Source organism: Vicia villosa, unplaced genomic scaffold (assembly GCF_029867415.1).
Source record: "Vicia villosa cultivar HV-30 ecotype Madison, WI unplaced genomic scaffold, Vvil1.0 ctg.000758F_1_1, whole genome shotgun sequence".
NCBI lineage: Eukaryota > Viridiplantae > Streptophyta > Magnoliopsida > Fabales > Fabaceae > Vicia > Vicia villosa.
The window spans coordinates 376,609-395,093 of NW_026705339.1; the positions used below are offsets into that span (position 1 = coordinate 376,609).

The window sequence follows — 18,485 nt, forward strand, 5'->3', positions numbered from 1 at the left end:
CCAACGGACGTTGTACTCATATTGAGACATATTTGTGTTTGTGTTAAATACAAGATTAGAAACCCCAAATTTATAGAAAACCTAGTTGAATATGGACCACCCATTTTCTATCACAAATCGTTCCGTAGGTATATTCACCGAAAGATCCTAGATATTTTGTTTTCGTAGGTGCATCTACATAAAAACTCATAGTTTGCAAATTTTGTACTTTTCGTAGATACATCTACGGAACTTTCCGTGTAAGTTATTTTACCGTAACATGATAATATAGCATGGCAGAAATTGGGTTGATAATGTGAGCAATGCAACGAATAAGGATGAATGTTTACCTGAAATTATGTCTTCTCTTACTCCATTTGATTTGTTGCACCAAAAAGTTAAAGCTTTAGAGTGAAAAATGATAATGATGGTGCAAGGTTTTTTAGGGTGGTGAGAGTGAGTGTTGAAGAAGAAATGTAACAATGGAGAGTGGTCATGTTGGTTCAAACTATATCAGATGCTTCTGTAGATACATCTACGAAAAATTTTAGCGCTAAGTCATTTCGTAGATGTACCTACGAAAAAATCACAGAACTGAACTAATATGCAACTTCTCCCAACATACACTACTTTAAAATACTTCCGCCAGGTGCCTAAGAGAATCAATGCGTGCATTGAGCATTTCTAAAAAAAGAAAAGAAAAATTGACAATAGTCACAAAGATTTTGTGTTTTAAAATCTAAAATATTTAAAAATCAATTTTACTTTTGACTTTTATTTTGAATTTCAATTATAAATTAGTTAAAAAATATATTTTTAATCAAATCATTCTATTTATAAAAAATATATAGATTATAATTATAAATTGAAATAAAATAAATTTATTAGGGTAAAAAAAGATGAATCAAGTGCAACTACTCAGCACTGACTCCCAGAAACCCCAAACACATGAAATAATATTATACACAAAAAAATAAAAAAATCATACTATATAGGTTGCATTATTGAAAAATCTCACTACTACTATTCCACTTACTAAACACACCTAACACCCATTACTAGACTGACAGCGAGACAGATACCGTTAACTTACAGCTTAATCTCGTTCTCCTTCCGGTAGTATTGGACGGAAAGTCTCACCGTCACCGATGTACCTTTTCTTCCCTTTCTCCGATTGGTCTTGGTGGAACCGTTTCACCGATTCCACTCTCATTCACAGTCCTTTCTTCTACGCTCTTTGCGCTGTTTACTCTCTCATCTCCTTCATCGCTCTCGTCTGTTGCTTTGCTCCTCTCTCTCTTCTCTTTCTCTCATTCATTGTTTCGTTATGTTGAATTTCGGATTTCGATTTTGCAGATTCAACTCATTAGAATTGAGCTTAGAGTGCCGGAATACGGTTGGACTACGCAGAAGATTTTTCATCTGTTTAACTTCATTGTTAGCGGAGGTTTTTATTTTTTATTTTTTTATTATGCTTTGTATTTTTCAACTTTATTATTCGGTTGATTATCCATTTGTATGTTTTTTTTTTTTACTTTGATTTGTAGTTCGTGCTCTAGTGTTTGGATTTCACGCTCGGGTTTTTTTCTTGCATCCGAAGGTTAGTTTTGACTTTTGTGTCTTTGGAATATTCAGCTTCACTTTCAATTGCTGAGACTGAGAGTGATGATGCATAATAATTCTGTGTTTGATTCTAAGGCGAAGAAAATTGAGTTTGACTTAATTGACTATGATAAATTTACTCCAGAGTTGAAGATAAAGTGATTTATTTATGAATAAATTCTTGCAAAAGTGAGTTGAAGATAAAGTGATTTATTTATGGATAAATTCTTGTAAAAGTGAGTTCAACCGTAAATTTTACTGTCAAAGTTATGTTTAAACTCAAAAGTAATAAGTTCTAGCTTCTAGTATAATCAATTCTGAAAAACATAATCAATTTTACTTCAGAGAAATCAAATACATCATAATCAATTTTATACATCCAATCAATTCTGAGTGCTCCAGATGTGCAACCAAATATACACATTATTATGGCTAAAATTGATTTTAATTGAAGTGATTTTAGCTAGAATGAGTTTGAAGTGGAGTGTAAAAATCACTTTGAGAGGCAAAAGCTACAAATTATGGCTTTGAAATAGAATTGATTCTAGAAGCAAAATAAATTCTAAACAGTAGCTGCTGCAACATACCAAAATCAATTTGCAGTCTTTAGAATCGCTTTTGACTCTCAAAATTGGATATGAAGATGCATTGCTGGCTCATTTAGGTTTTATATTTGACTTTTGCCCCTGTGGAATGTTTAGTCTTTGAATGGTCAGTTTCACTTTGAATTGCTGAGATTGATGATTGGTAATAAAGGCTTGAATACTGACATAGAGTGGTTACTTTACTTGTTCTTTTAGGTCTTGATTTTGGTGCTGTTAGATCTGCCGGGGCTTGTGTTTTTCTCAACATACACACTTCTTGTCCTTTTCTGGGCTGAAATTTATCACCAGGCATGTTTTTTTGCTTTAGTGAATATAATGAACCAGCTATTATTAGGTGATTATTATGCACAATCTTCTGATTGAAGGAATATTTTCTATTTTAATCAGGAAATGGATTATAATTTTATTTCATGTTTGAGCAGGCGAGAAGTTTACCAACTGATAAGCTCAGGATAGTTTACATCTCTGTAAATGGTGCCATGTATTTTATCCAGGTATGTCTCATTTCTTGTTGCAAACAACAATACTGAATATTTAAGCTTACCCGCTGTATTTTGTTTGTTGGATTTCCTTGGTGTTTGTTTTGATACATGACCATATTTTAGGTCTGCAGCATTTTATTTGAAGCAAACTTTTATTTTTAATTTTAAATGATAATCTGTTGGTGTGTGGGCCGGTGACTGAAATTATTATGGCACAATAATTTCTAGGACACTTGTTCTTGGTTGAGTACCAATTCTGGCTTCTCAGTGTTGAAAGTTGTTTTAAAATATGCAATTTGATATCTGTTTTGGATTGTAATTCTGGGTTGTTCATATTTTTTAGCCGCACGATACATCTCGATTCAGAACAATTTTTCCCTAGGTAAACAGAGCAAAAGAGTTAAAAAGACTCTTTGCTAGTCGACATCAATTATCACAATACTAAACTGTGGCTTTTGATTCAGGCTGGTATTTGGATTTACCTCTGGATATATTACAATGATGTTGTCGACTTCATTGGGAAGATATTTATTGGAGGTTAGCTTTTTAAGCAAAGAATTATTATGCATCTCATGTTTAAGAATTGCTTTTGCAACATCTGAAATATTGGTAAAGCCATAGCACGTTTTTCACAAGAACTACTTTACTTTTCTTCAGGTCTATCATTTGTGGTTGCAATAGGCTTCCTAATATTTGGAGGAAGGTAAGACTTCTGCAATTGATTGGATTATCTATGAAATACCTTTTGCAATTCCTCAGTTTTGTTTATTCACTAATGGGTTTTGTTTTCGGTGAAAACTTTTATTTCCACCTGGTAATTCATGTTTTCAGATTATTTTTCATGCTGAAGCGTTTCCCAATTGAATCGAAAGGGAGAAGAAAGAAGCTTCAAGAGGTATGTCAAATTCCTCTTTTGGTCTCATATGGTCTATTATTTTCTTTTTTGATGTAGTAAGTTCACTCTTCTATTACAAAAGTTCATATACATTATAGAAAATAACAATAGAGACTTGGGTATTATGGGATACGTAAGTTTCACATTTAGTAGTATGAAATGCTCGATGGAGTACTAAATGGCTTGGTTCTTTCCATTTGACAACTATCTTTTAAGAGATGGTTCTTGTGATTGGGTGCTTATCTTATAGTAATCTTTGTTTTAATTGGAAAATTACTATGGTTCTGCCAAGAACATTACTGCATAAATTTTATGTTTTAGGTGCTCTTGGGTTAGATCTCATTGTGAAATAAAGAGAACTTTTTCAATATTTTCATCTCTTACTCTAGATGACCAGATGTAGACAAACTATAAAATGAAAATATGTATAATAGTATAGTTATACTCACATAAATTTGGTTTTGCATTACAGGTTGGATTTGTCACAGCCATATGTTTCACCTGTTTTCTGATAAGATGTGTGATGGTAACGTCTAACTATATTATTTTTCTGTTATATTATATATGTTCAAGTTGGCATTTCTCAATATTATTTCTGATTTTCAGTAAATATGTTAGGTGTAAAAAATTTATTCCTTTTTTGCTTGGATTCTGCTCATTGTTCCTTTGTTATTATGTAATACTGTAACCATCTTCCCTTTCTTAATTATCCTCTTGTTACACGTGTAGGTTTTTGTATCTGCATTTGACTCAGATGCATCTCTTGATGTTGTGGACCATCCGATTTTGGACTTCATCTACTACATGGTATTTTACTCTGTTCCCTTTTGTTAATTGCTCTTACTACTTTGGTGTCACTCGTTAAACATATGGGAATTTACCTTTCCTTTTTTAAGTACAGGTGGTTGAGATCCTGCCTTCAGCTTTAGTCCTCTTCATACTGCGCAAATTGCCACCAAAGAGAATATCAGCTCAATATCACCTTATTCGTTAACTGCAAACATCTTGGATCTTACTGTATTCTTTCACCAATTGGTTATGACTTTAATGGCTCTGCAGTTAATGGTGTTCTTCTGCTCTTGCCCATCAAGTATATATTCTCGTGCAGCAGTTCTTTACACGTGTGATAATCAGCAGTTGCTGCTCGGGTAGAGTAATATGTAATCTTATTTTTTGATTTGTGTCATCAAGATTGTGACTTTCACTCCATGTAAGTAAACCGAGGATTGAGGGAAGTTCGTTGAGGGAACTAAACAAATAGAAGTTTTTATGACGTTTAGAGATGTAGGCTTGCCATGATGTATTCATTCTTTCCATATTCAATACTCCATGAAGTTTCTGATGCTCAACTCTGAATGAATGTACACTTGGAGTGAGCGAAAATGTTGAAAAAGTGAATTAGTACTGTTATTTATATGAGGTGGATGCATTTCAAGAATTAAAGCAATTCAGTAGTATTTGTTTAACACTAGAAACATGTTTATTTTTTCTTTCTATTTTTGCTTTCTACTGGACCAAGTATGTTTCAAATTTAAAAGACATGCTGTAAGTCATGGCGTAAATGTTGAGTTGCTGGTATCTTTGCTTTCCATTATTTATTGGAAAAACTTAAATTCACTCTAAGTTCATGTTTATTTTGGTCTTCATGTTTATTTTGGTCTTCAAATTTTTAAATATCTATGTCGGAGCCTCACATATCATAAAATTAATTTCAATTGCATTGTATAGCACCATTACTGCCAATCCTTTGGACTTACATAATGCACCAGATATAATTAAAACCGACATCTCATAAAAGCAAGGACCATAGCATAAATCGTTGATACAATTAAAACCGACATTTCATAAAAGCAAGGACCATAGCATAAATCGTTGGTCAGATGTTTTCTGATACACATAATCTTTATTTCTGAGGCAAGTGTAGTGCATACTAGCATCTTAATGAGATATCAATGTTGAGAACATGAGGATTAAAGCTTTTAGAGAGAAGAGAAAGATTCTTAAAACATGTTTAGAATATAAGCACACAAAGTTTTATTTCATTTGCTTCTGCCGAAATAGGATACAAATCATCCCCTTTTATAGCTGAGGAGAGACATAAAGAACAAAAAAGTCAACAGTGAATAAAGCATTATTGAAATGCTTTATCAATTGGCAGACATACTTTTGACTACTTTTTCACAAGAAAATAAAATAACACTGTTCATAGTCACACCTATTATAAAAAGTAGGTATCTGTCCACATCAATATTAACACTATTCATAGTCACGCCTATTATACAAAGTAGATATTTGTCCACATCAATCATTGTAGTGGGTTCATGAGATGGAGACATATTTTGACCGGATAAGTTTCCTTCAAAAAAGCAATCTTCAAATTTGGATGACTCGTGCTCCCAGATGTCATCCATCATGTAAGTATGGTCCATCATTTTTCTATGAGCTTCTTCCATGTCTCCTTCTGGGAATTCAGCTTCCAATGAAGAGTTTGATTTCTGTTATATGGCTTGAGTTGAGCTTTCTCCTGTTTCTAGGCTTTTAAACTTTTGATGATTTATGCAAGTTGTATTGTAATTCATGTTCTTTGGTTCATGGAAGTTGACGAAGCATACATACTCCATTAATTCTTTTGTTATTTTTAGTCTGGGAGATTAATCATCAATGGTTTCCCATAAATGAACATCACTCTTACAATCAAGTAACTTAGTTGCAGGATCTATTTGATAAGGCCTGTGTAGGAAGAAAACAAATTTGAGTTTGCTAATAGCACCTGGAGCTAATCTTCGCTCTTTCACTTAATATAGGACTGACTTTAATTGATTTCTCAATCATGTTAATGGAGAGTACCATTCAAGAGTAGTCCAAATTAAGGATTTGTGTTTTTTGGGGTCTATTATGTGTTGATACATGACTTCGGTAGGTATGAGAACATGCATAAAATATAAACTAGTGGCACACCAGATATGCCATAAATGGTGTGAATTTAACATTTGAGTTTATTAGAATTGGTAGGAGAAATGGTGTGTATGGAAAATAAAGAGTATGATCCAGGAGTTTATTCCTTATGATTTTTGTCATGTAATAAAAAAGATTATTCCTGACATATTGTTTGAGTTGTGATGGTGAAGAGGGTCTAGTTATTTCTGGAGGAAAGTCCTTGAACTAGGATGAAGACTTATTCTTAGAACCTTAAACTCATTTAATTTGAGATATTATAACATTTAATTATTTAATGTTTGTTGTTGAATAAGGCAAAGGCCTTGGCCGTCTAAAGTATGAATTCTCTCAAAAATTTAGTTTAAAGTAACAAAGGTAGGATCATATTCTTTTCTCTTGCAAGGGAAGAGGTTTTAATGAGGGGCTCTGCCCCTATGATGTTGCACCAATTATATAATGGATATTTATTGAAGATTCATTGCCACCTATGAGGCAATTATACAATGAACCATCATTAAAGGCTCTTTGTCGCCTATGAAGCAATCATATGTTAGACTTTTGGTGAAGGATTCTTGCCACCTATAAGGCAATTATATGTCAGATCTTCACTGAAGGAACCTTGCCGCTAGTAAGACAATTATACGTTGGACTTTTATTGAAGGATCATTGTCGCCAATAAGGCAATTATACGATGGACTTTCACTAGAGAATCTTTGTCGCTTATAAGACGATTATACATTGGACCTTCACTAAAAGATCCTTGCCTCCTATAAGGAAATTATATGTTTGACCTTCACTGAATAATCCTTGTCGCATATAAGGCATCGATATGTTGGACCGTGAGTGAAGGAACCTCACCATTCACCAAGGAATACTTTATTCAACACTTGGAGAACTCCCCCCAAGTGACGCTTGAGGAATTCGCCTCAAAACAATAAATTCGCACAACTAAGACAACATAAATTTCAAAATTAACGGGCAAACTACGACGAGTTTTAACCACCTTAAAATTAATCATAAATTCTAGACATTTTATTAATTAACCTCGATGAGCATGGTTGCTAATGTGCCTACAAAAGACAAGAACATAAATGCAAATTGAACTCCCCCCCCCCCCCCCCCCAAAACAATGCTTAAGGAACTCACTTTTGCAAGCCTCGTCGGATGGACTCATTTTTGTAAATCTCATATGAGGGATTTGTCTTTACGAGTGATGTTTGAGGGACTCACTGATAATTCTTAGAGGATCCATTACTGATGATACCACTAAGATCGTAGCAAGTTTAAGTTAATCACTTCACCCTTTTCAAGGTCTCGTGCTTAAGAAAGAGTGGACTAGAGAATATTTCACTGAACCTAGAAAGGAATACTCCTTTATAAAACAGGCAAAACTAAATACGGTATTGTTGGGCCCCGAAACAAAATTGGCCGTCCGGAGCGCCCGAAATAGAGTTGGTCACCCCGTCCAAAATAGAGTTAGTCGACCGAAGCGTTTAAGACACGTTGCGGGTCGCCCGATATGGTTGGACCTTGAAATTCATGATTTGTCTCATTTGATATCTGACATGTGAGGTATCTAAGGAATAATGATCTAAAAATATCAATCAAAGAGAAAACCATCTCCTCCAAATTTTTAGGAAGAGTTTGTTTTCCTCAACGACATGTTGAGGATGAGAAGGAAGGAAATTGGTTTAAGTTGAGGATGAGAAGGAAGGAAATTGGTTTTTCCTGGAATTAAAAGAGGAGGGTTTCATTATTTCCACAAAACTCTAACATACACCTACATCTCATAGCCTACTATTTCCAACCTTTATTATACTTTTGCAAATTCACACATATTTTGAAATGACATAAACCGAAATATCTTCCAGACACTCTTATTTATGTATAATTATTTGCTAATAACTTTTTTTACTAGTACAAGCTTCCTAATAGCCTTTATTCCTACTCATCGATAAATGTTGAGACCAATAAATCAATTAGAGCTACTTTTACGCTATTACTGATTTTGTAAAAACCACATCCATCCAGACATGTCAATCTGAATGACGAAAAACCATCTTTTTCACCATCAGAATAAATAAACTCGAATAAATGATATCTACAAAATAATGAGAATTTTACATGCAGACCTGCGAAGTAAAACTGTTATCAACTACCCAGTTTGGAACTGCAGTGATTGTGAGTTTGAACGTAATGTGGTGCTAGAATGTATATGTCATTGCCTAACCAAACATAGTCTTAGTTGCACATAAAGGCCTACAATTGACTCTTAAAAATGCAGGTAAGATCCACAATAATTTTGACAAAACTGCAACTCAATCTTTGAAAGAGTTCACTCAAATATGCACAAGGTCGAACTATTTTTATTTTGGCTTAAATATATTTTTTGTTCTCTTATGGTCATTTCTAAAATCAGGTTTTCAAACTTTTATTCTACAAATTTTGGGATTTTTTATCCTTACCATTATTGATGATGTGACACAACAGAATTGAAAATCTAGAAATAAAACTATAATCTTATCTGTGAAATCAAACTTTTCAAGCTTTCATTCAATAAAGACATATAACTAAACAACTGTAAATAGTAAAAGGAATGATAATATTATATCTACACGATCAGAAAAGAGAAAATCTATCATCTCACTTCTGTAAAAACTTTGGTCATTCGACTAGGTGCAACTAAAATCTTAATTAACAATTGCACGCGAAAAAAAAGTTTGAAAATATTAATATATTACAATGTTTGATGACCACTTAGTTGTGTATTTTCTTCATGTATGTTCTCTCACAACAGTGGAATGGACCACTCAATCTTGGTGAAGTTCGTCAGCTTGCGGGGCAGCAAATCTAACATTGGCAGGTCGTGCCACAACAACTGGGTCATCAGCAAAAAGTGCTTTGATGAGTGATGGTGTTTTTAGGGGCCGACGACCGGTCATCCTAGGATAGACATCTTCAAGAAAATAGTATGCATGGCCAGCAATCATTCCCTGGAAAATGTTGCCGAGAATTACATTAGTTGTTGTATAGATAGAAATCAGATGTCCACATCAAAGTATATTTATTCTTTGAAAGGAAACATACCAGTAGGTCTACCCAGGCACTAGCACCAACAAGGACAGAGAACCCCAAGAGAACCTACATGTATAAAACTTTAAGATTAGATTTCCTTGATTATAAGCTAGAAAAACTTATGTCAACAAAAAAACGATCTTTCATACAAATCAAACCAAAAACACAGATTAGTGTTATCCTATCAGTAACCACTGTATAGCTTACGCACCCAGGGAAGGTAGGCCGCGGTGAAAGTAAAAAGACCTAGGAAGCTCATGTGAATAAAGGGGTTCTGTTTGCTCCATACATAAACCTGAAAAATATAAATGAAGGCTTTGAGTTTGAAGTGGATTTGAACACGAGGACTCGACAAAAAAAAACACGATGTAACTCACCATCATAAAAGTCAAGGAGTTGCTGAGGAATATAATTTTTGCAAATGACTCTGATAAGTAAGGTATCATTCCCCCAAGAAGAACGATTCCAGTCAATACAGAGGCACCAAATAAGAGCATGTAAAAAAAATCAGCAGTTCTTCCCCTGAACGAGTTCTCTTCTAGAAGCTTGCAGTACCGAGCAAGAAAAAACATATGAAACAAGAAATCCAAGTCTGCATATTCCATAAGATACCATGATGAAGTTAAATGTATGATTCATAATTTTCAAATTATAAGGATTGAAAATATATTCCATATTTCCATTGATCATCTAGTCCACATGTAGAAAAGGCAAACGAAATCAGAGGTGTAAGAGAGGAGGGAAGCATCTTGCACACCCATTTATATCAAGAGATTATTGATTTCAGTAAATATTTAACACCAAGCCATCAATGTGAGTCTCAAGTTTCAATCCTCTTACTTTAGAGTATGCATTAAGAAATTTGCATAGTGTATCAATGTAAATGTACCATGACAAGAAAAGCATTATATCTAATTTGCAATGCAAAAAGGGAGTTCATCAAATGAGGTAACCAAGGTCATGTGTAAATATGAAGCAAAAGCTATGCTATGATCTAAGCAACAAAAATAAGTATGATAAAGTGGTTCTATTGCTTCTGATAAGTAGCATGGGTGCGCGAAAGCTCATATCTCATAGGTAATTTAATAATTGGAACTATCATGCCCACATCCATTCCCCCCATGGTTGTATTTGGATCAATCAATCAGATTAACACCATATCCAATAAGTGTGTACATGATCTCCCCTATAGCAACAGCCTCTCCTCACTCATGTTGTTCCCAAACATAACGTTGATTTTATTAGTGCATTGGTCCTAAAATGTTGTTTGTGATGTAAGAAATAAGCTCATGATGCTTGAAAAAAGTCCCTATTTATCTCAACAAATATGACATAACCAATACTCATTAGTCACATTAACACACATATTATAGAGGGAAAGATAGATGCATCAATATGGTCTTGATAATTGGAACTATCATGCCCATAATCATTAGCCCTATGTTTATATTTGGATCAATCATACCCACAACCATTAGCCCTATGTTTATATTTGGATCAATCAGATTGACACCTTACCCAATAAGTGTGTACCTCTCCACTATAGCAGCAGCCTCTCCTCACTCGTGTTGTGCCCAAACCATAATTTTGATTTTATTAGTGCATTGCTCCTAAAATGTCTAAAATGTGGTTTTGCTCCTAATATTTAAGCTCATGATGCTTCAAAAAAGTCCCCATTTATATCAACAAATTACGAATAACCAATACTCCTTTAATCACATGGACACTCACACATGTTACAGAGGGAGAGATAGATGCATCAGTATATAATCTTGATAAAATAGGAGTAAAATGAGTTCCGCACATGTATCAGCAAGTAGAAATCTCCATATTATGACAATTACGAAACAAAAATCAAAGCCACAAGCATGTAAGCCACGCCACCAATCACAATGGACAGGCAGCTCGGTTGGTGAGCAGAGGGATACCAAATGAGTTCCAAGTAGGATGACCAAAGTTCAAACACCAAAAACAAACATAACCATTAACATACTAACCTCTAACATTAGCCAAAAAAATAAAACAATGCAAAGAGCAAAGAAAAATTTACCCATTTTCCTGAAGTACAAGAAATTAGTAACCAAACGCCAAAACTGATATTGCTTCACAACCAGTCTAGGATTCAAGTACAAATGATACGGAGAAATTATCTGCAAAATCATAAACAAGAAAAAAATAATCAACCACTTGCAATTTCCAAATCAGTAAAACAAAAGAAGAAATCAAACCCTACACAATGTCAGAAACGAGAAAAAAAAAACCTAAATCACGATAACACAATAGCTTTAACAATCTGATTTCAAATTAGTGTACTAACAATTACAAATCGAGAAATCAAAACAACAACAATTCCAGATAGCATGAAAAAAGGATTGAAACCCTAAAACCTAGAAAGGGAAAAGAAAATCGGTATACCTCGAGGGAGCATCCGATGGTGGTGACAACAGCCGCAGTGAGATAGGATCTTGTAATCACCGGCATCTGTTTGTACCATTCTTCAACCGCTTGAGCCATTGTTGTTTTTTGCCCTAATCTCTGTCTGATCCTAATTAAACTTTATAATAAGAAGAAGAACGATGTGAAACGAAAGTGAAAGTTTAGCTGTGATGTTTTCAGAAAAAGTGGGAACGAACAAAGCAAAAAGTGAGGTTTGAGGGGAATTTGATGTGATAGAAGAAGCGTGGAAGATGAGAACGAGAGGAAGAAGAAGAAGAAGAGGTGAGAATACGACGAATGACAGAGAAACCACGAATCATAAAGCGCGTGGTTTGCACGGACCAATAGGGTTGTTCCTACTTGTTGTATTTTGTTTTTGGTAGCACAGGAGTTGGGCTATTATTGCGAAATGGGTTGGCCCGTATGTTGAGCCCAACATTTATCCACAAGTTGTTCTTGTTTTTTAGTTGGAAAAATTCTCCAAATATATCAATTCGAATATGTATTTTCGAACTCACTAAATTTCAGTTTTTTTCATAAGTTTAAGGATAAATATCCGAAAGAATCAAAAAGTATATTCGAATTAAAGATTGACTCTCAAAACAGAAGAAAAATCTTAAAAACAAACTAATTTAACATATATTTAGTATAGATAGTCGAAATTACATAGATAATGAAACATAAATTAAAAATTACATTTAGTTATAAACGGGTAGTTGGGGATGTTGCAACATTTTGATAACATCTTCTCCCGATCGTTGAAGCTTCACATTGACTTCAATAAGACCCTTAGTAGAGAATTGGTGAAAAATACTCCACATAACTTTCAAATCATCATATGTCTTCAGTGCAAACTGGGTGAACTTTATCTTTTCTTCAGTGTCAAGTGAGTGTGAACGATACTCGAACTTGACCACCTTTCAAATTTTTGGATATTGCATGAGAGAATTCAGTATGTTCTTATAGTATTGTGGGCTAAATACCCTTTTTGGTCCCTTAAATGTACCTCGGGTCCATTCTGGTCCCTTATCTTTAAAAAGTTCCAAAGTAATCCTATAATTGTTCAAAAAGGTCCACGTTAGTCCTTTCCGTCCAATTTTTGCTAACGGCGTCAAATTTTTCATGTTGGCATCTGACGTGGCGCTGAAACATACGCGTGGCACGTGAGTTGGCACACATTCATAAAATTCTGAAAAAAACATTTCAAAACTTCTGCTTTTGCTTGGATTCGAACTCAGGCCAAGTTGTTTGCAAGCAATATATATTATCCTCTACACCATTTCACAATTGATGTTAACTGGATCATTCAATTTTATCATCAATATTATTATTAATATTATTATTATTACTACTATTCTTAATTTAAAGTAAAATAATAAATAAAATAAAAAACAACAAATTAAATTGTTCTTGTTGTTCTTATATCTTCATCGTGTTCTTCATTTGCAGAAAAGTTTGAAAAACTAAAAGAAAAATAGGAAGTATCCTTAAATGTAGTATCCTTCTTTGTTCAACTTTCCTCTTAACCAACCCATGAATTTGAAGTAGATGAAGAAATAAAATCCCTCTCTCAATGTGTTAGTTATTGCCGCTGTGGCAAGCAGTTTTCACCACTGTTAGCTGAGCAATCCCAATGGACAATGAAGACCTACGTTGCCACCTATTTCCTCTTCAGATCTGCACGTGAATCCTTTTATTTCTCTCAGATCTTCAATCTCGTTTTATCCTTAGATCTATATACGAGTCTTTATTGATCTGGCCATATGAATGTTTCCCTGGTAAATTCATAGATTTTGCTGCAATGGCAAGAGAACATAACTTTGTTTTCTTTTATCGCTGAAGAAATTGTTGGAAAGAAGGATTTTAAGAAGAGAGTTTTCAAAAAAGGAGAAGACAAAAAATCAATTTTGCAATTTTGATTTAGAAACATTTTCTTTCATTTACGAACCTTTGCTTTGATTTAGGAACACAAATCACTTTTGCAGATCTGAAGCATTTGATAAAAATGAGGATTTCAAAGCTGATTTTTTATTTAATTACTTTGATTTGAGATTTGATTTAGGAAGATACATTGCTTTTTGTTTTTATTTAGAAACATTGCTTTAATTTGTGAATATTTTGCAGCTTTAATTTTCATTTAATAATATATCAATTTTTATATTTTGATTCATTGTTTAATTAATATTTTTTTATCACATCAGCATATAATAATAATAATAACAATAATAATAATAGTAATAATAATAAAAGTAGTAATAATAATGTTGATAATAAAGTTAAATGAAAATAATAACACCAATTGTAAAGTGGAGTAGTGGATAATAGTTAGTACTTGCAAAGAAGTTGGTCTAGGTTCGAATCCAAGTAATAGCCAAAATTTTGAAATGTTTTTTTAGAATTTTAATGAATTTGAAGATGGCGTATGACTCAGCGCCACATCAGATGCCAGCATGAAAAGTTTGACGCCGTTAGCACAAATTGGACGGAAAGGACTAACGTGGACCTTTTTGAACAATTAAAGGACTACTTTGGAACTTTTTAAAGTTAAGGGACCATAATGGACCCCGAGGTACACTTAAAGGACCAAAAAGGGTATTTAGCCTAGTATTGTGTTTGCCTCATCTCTGTTTGTGGTGTCTGATGTTGAAGAAATGGTTTGGAGACTATATTTATAGAAGATTTGGAGCATTTTGGACGCAAGAATTCTTACCCTGCCACCAAGGCATGTTTCGGATATACGCCTCTGAATTCACATTTTTTTTATAACGAAAGTAGGAGTTTCTGATATGTATATCCGAAATATGCAGAAACAGGAGTAAAATCATTTCCATAGAAACATGAAAAAGAATAAAACAGTAAAAGTAAACAACAGTAAAATGTAGAATAGATATATTATACATGTATTGAATCGTATAGAATATACATTGTGCACGACAACATTCAAAAAATGGTTCGATTACATTCTAAAATGCACCGAACAAATTGTCACAACTTAAATCTAAAATCGATTCTTTCTTATACTTCTCCCTATTTGATTCTCTCTCAAGCTCCTTCAATTTGGTGAACTTTGTCATCCTTTCCGAAAAGTGATCCGGCCAAGTTTTCGCCGCTTTTGTAGAATGTGTCGTCCACTCCACTGATGTAGCCGAAATAGGATTCTCCGGTTTAAAATAAACTTAAACAAAATGGAGCGATCTAAGATACCCAATACAAATGATGCGGTCAAATGGGTCTTAAGGTGGGCGACTCCGAAGTGGGAAAAATATCTCCAAAAAACCATATCTCGTCTGATCGATATACACCCTGTCATATGCACTTGCTATAAGATGACATATTTTAGGGAAACACGTTGAATTTACAACTAGTATGGGACCACTAACACATGGAACAAGAGCGTTGTAAATTTTATCAAACTCTTCCCTTTTCCCATATAGTCGTGTGTAAAGTTCCCTATGCACTGTCAACTCCGAAATAAGTGTTTGGCGCACAAAAGTGTGTTTTTTCTCTCCTTTACCAAGTAAATCGAACACGGCCTGAAACCCACAATTACCATCACACCCCCATATCTATGATCCTTTAAATGTGTTTGTGCATAAAAAATGACATCTCATCAATGTGGATAATAGGTGGCTGTTTTTAAATAGGCGGTATACGATGTGGATGATAAGTGTTTTTTTAAAAGCGTCATCTTCTCTCCTACCATTCAAGCATATGTTGACGAGCAATGAAGGGGAAAGAGTATGAGAATTTACGGATGCACCAAAATCACGCCAAAATATATTATTTTGAGGTTCATTCTAAATTGATTAAAATATTATTTGGAGATGCATCTTCGTATGTTATTTAGATGTATCCGGATATGCATCTTCGGAAATCATCCTGAATCAAATCAGGACAACAACATTGTCCAAACATTGCAATATTTTGAGGTGAAGTTATATTAAAGTGAAATCAAGATAAAATGAAGTTATATTAAAGTTAAAGAAAATAACAAGTCATACATTAATAAACAAATTCAAAACCATACATAACCTTTTTCCGGAAATACAAAATAATAATACATCCGGATATAAACTATTGAATATGTATAACCCCCTGCCTCATCCTCCGCCACTTGTATTGCACGACATTTTGTAACTCGGCAACCACGTGTTTCACGACGGCCAATTAGGGAGTGTTATCCTTAAAATGTCTTGCCTCTATGGCTCATCTACCCATCTTCGCAATACGCCGACAAAACATTGTCACACTCTTGGTCTGGTCATCCTGAACCTCAACTACCTCCTAGTTAGCTGGCCTATATCGTCTTCCAGGAGTGTCTAATGTCAAGATAGGTTTTGACACATTATAGAACCATGTCATGTAGCCCTCAACATAAGCCTAATTTACATGTGTTGGCTCTCGATGATATTCCTCTGGTGCCAAGTGACTCTTGAAAGCATCTAGTATATCACCAAGATCTATGTGGTGGATAGTCGGAGGAGAAGACTCACGGGGAGGTCTTGAAATAATCTACAAGTAGCCAAATTAGCGCATTTCTTGCTCTGGAAGATAGGGCTACATAAGAGATAATTTACATGCCATCCATTTGGAGTATAAATAAATGACGTCAAACTCACGCGTTTGACGGTGACCCTCGTATGAGCGGAAGCACCATCTAATACCATACGGTCAAGAGAGACTTTGAATGACTCGACCGCATTGTCCCCTATGTACGGAACAAATGCGACAACCCGCGGTCAATCTTCATCGTAGGCAGGTGCAACTTCCCACCTAGGGATGGCAAAACGAGCCCGAACCATTTTGCCCGTACTTTAGTGCGGGGCGGGCCAAGAATTTAGACCTTCACCCTCTAATGTGACCTCCTCGCCCCGTTTTATGCGGGCTTTTATGGACACATGCATTTATATGAATTTTTTATTTTTAGACCTAAAATATGTGGTGCCCGCGGGTTCGCCCCGACCCGCCCTCACTTTTAGCACGGGGGCGAGTCAAGGTTTTAGGCCTGTATCCTTAAGTATGTCTGCCCCGCCCCGCCTCATTTTTTGCGATCACTTGCGGGGTGCGCCTAAACAGAGCGGGCACGCCTATTTGCCCCCTATCCCCCCCCAATGATGTGAGGGAAGTGGGAGATGATTCATCCTTGAAAATGGTTTGGATAAAATTATACTAATAAAAAACAAACTACAAATTAAAACATACAAAGAAATCAGCTAACGTAGCATAAAAAACAAACTACAAATTAAAACATACAAAGAAATCAAAATTTGGAAAATTTACCAAATGAAATTAATTGATGAGAATGAGAAGCTTAAATGTTATGAGATGCTGGAAAGAATGAGAAAAAGCTGAACTAATGCAAGCTTGAATGAAAGGATAAGATGCTTCAGTGGTTGTGAAAGGTCAAATGTTTTGTTTTAGAACTCGAGAACTTTTGAGAAAATGAAGAAGGAGGAAGAGGGAAGGGTCTAGGGCGGGATATGAAACAACATCTAGAATTGCATCTCTCAGGAGAGCAAATTTTATCAAACTAGAGCTCAAAGATGGGGGATACCGTCTCCTTATTAGAATAGCCTTGTCGGCCATACTTTTTTGTGTATTGTATGTAGAGTACTATTGTAATGAAAGATATGTATATATTTTCATTCTTGAAATTGAGTTATAAACTTGTTATCTGAATTTGGCATATTCTCTACATATATTAGAGAGATAATAACAAACTCACTATTTGTTATGAGTAAATTGCGAAGAACTATTGGATGTGCATGTAGTTAAGATCCTTTGTGATTATCCGGAGGAAAGTCCTCGTGTGCTGAGAAGATTTTGAAAGGATTGCCATTACTTCAAAGTGGTCAGTCGGGGTCGCTATAATCAACCTATAATAGGCTATATTTGTACAACAACTACATTTTTATGCATATATTTACACACACAATTTTAAACAATTATCTCATCTCTTAGTAAAAATAATTATACACATTTTTTATTTCAAAATAAACCCAAACTATCATAATTCCTGGTCCAATTTTATGCAAAATGGTGGCAATCATCCTTGTACCCCAAATCAACAAAACTCCTCATATTTTGAAAACACATCTCATAACCCAAATCTACACCATTATCCAAATTTTTTTAAATTCCCCTTTTATCCCACATCCGCAAAATAATCCACACTTTGGAAATTACTCATATCATACTTCACCAAATCAATATCAACAATTTTTTATCTCAATCAACTAGTCCTACAATGTCTCATGGGATTCAAATGGGTACTAGCGACACACAATCAAATGATCAAGAGCTCGAAACACCAAGATTTTGCACTCAAAGTGGCATGAAAACTATTAGCTTTAGTGAAGAAATCAGACCAACATTGGTTGTGAATACGCCAAAAACAAGATTTCAATCAAGTGAGGATGAAGTTTTCATTCAATCACGGTTCAACATTTCAAAAGACTTAATTGTTGGGATTGG

At 34.5% G+C, this 18,485-nt stretch overlaps 2 protein-coding genes across 2 annotated transcripts; one reads left to right on the forward strand and one right to left on the reverse strand.

The window, feature by feature from the left end:
• Positions 1 to 990: 990 nt before the first annotated feature.
• LOC131631015 (tobamovirus multiplication protein 1-like) lies at positions 991 to 5,010 on the forward strand. The gene is made up of 11 exons (XM_058901781.1): positions 991 to 1,253; positions 1,336 to 1,426; positions 1,527 to 1,579; positions 2,382 to 2,474; positions 2,609 to 2,680; positions 3,133 to 3,205; positions 3,326 to 3,371; positions 3,500 to 3,563; positions 4,036 to 4,089; positions 4,293 to 4,370; positions 4,465 to 5,010. The coding sequence occupies exons 1-11, from the start codon at positions 1,128 to 1,130 to the stop codon at positions 4,555 to 4,557; spliced, it is 843 nt and encodes a 280-aa protein (XP_058757764.1). The 5' UTR covers positions 991 to 1,127; the 3' UTR covers positions 4,558 to 5,010.
• A 4,073-nt stretch (positions 5,011 to 9,083) lies between these two features.
• On the reverse strand, positions 9,084 to 12,324 carry LOC131631017 (derlin-2.2). The gene is made up of 6 exons (XM_058901782.1): positions 11,991 to 12,324; positions 11,626 to 11,725; positions 9,953 to 10,167; positions 9,787 to 9,870; positions 9,588 to 9,641; positions 9,084 to 9,493 (listed from the first exon to the last, which is right to left on the reverse strand). The coding sequence occupies exons 1-6, from the start codon at positions 12,087 to 12,089 to the stop codon at positions 9,311 to 9,313; spliced, it is 735 nt and encodes a 244-aa protein (XP_058757765.1). The 5' UTR covers positions 12,090 to 12,324; the 3' UTR covers positions 9,084 to 9,310.
• Positions 12,325 to 18,485: the final 6,161 nt, after the last annotated feature.

Bases quoted from the DNA above. Each gene is read 5' to 3' on its own strand.
- LOC131631017 (XM_058901782.1), bottom strand. From the start codon at position 12,089: ATGGCTCAAGCGGTTGAAGAATGGTACAAACAGATGCCGGTGATTACA. The intron at 9,871-9,952 runs GTGAGTTACATC...TATATTTTTCAG, and splicing joins ACTCCTTGACTTTTATGATG to GTTTATGTATGGAGCAAACA. The intron at 9,642-9,786 runs GTGCGTAAGCTA...TTATACATGTAG, and splicing joins CCGCGGCCTACCTTCCCTGG to GTTCTCTTGGGGTTCTCTGT.
- LOC131631015 (XM_058901781.1), top strand. From the start codon at position 1,128: ATGTACCTTTTCTTCCCTTTCTCCGATTGGTCTTGGTGGAACCGTTTC. The intron at 1,254-1,335 runs GTCTGTTGCTTT...TCGATTTTGCAG, and splicing joins TCATCTCCTTCATCGCTCTC to ATTCAACTCATTAGAATTGA. The intron at 4,371-4,464 runs GTATTTTACTCT...TTTTAAGTACAG, and splicing joins TGGACTTCATCTACTACATG to GTGGTTGAGATCCTGCCTTC.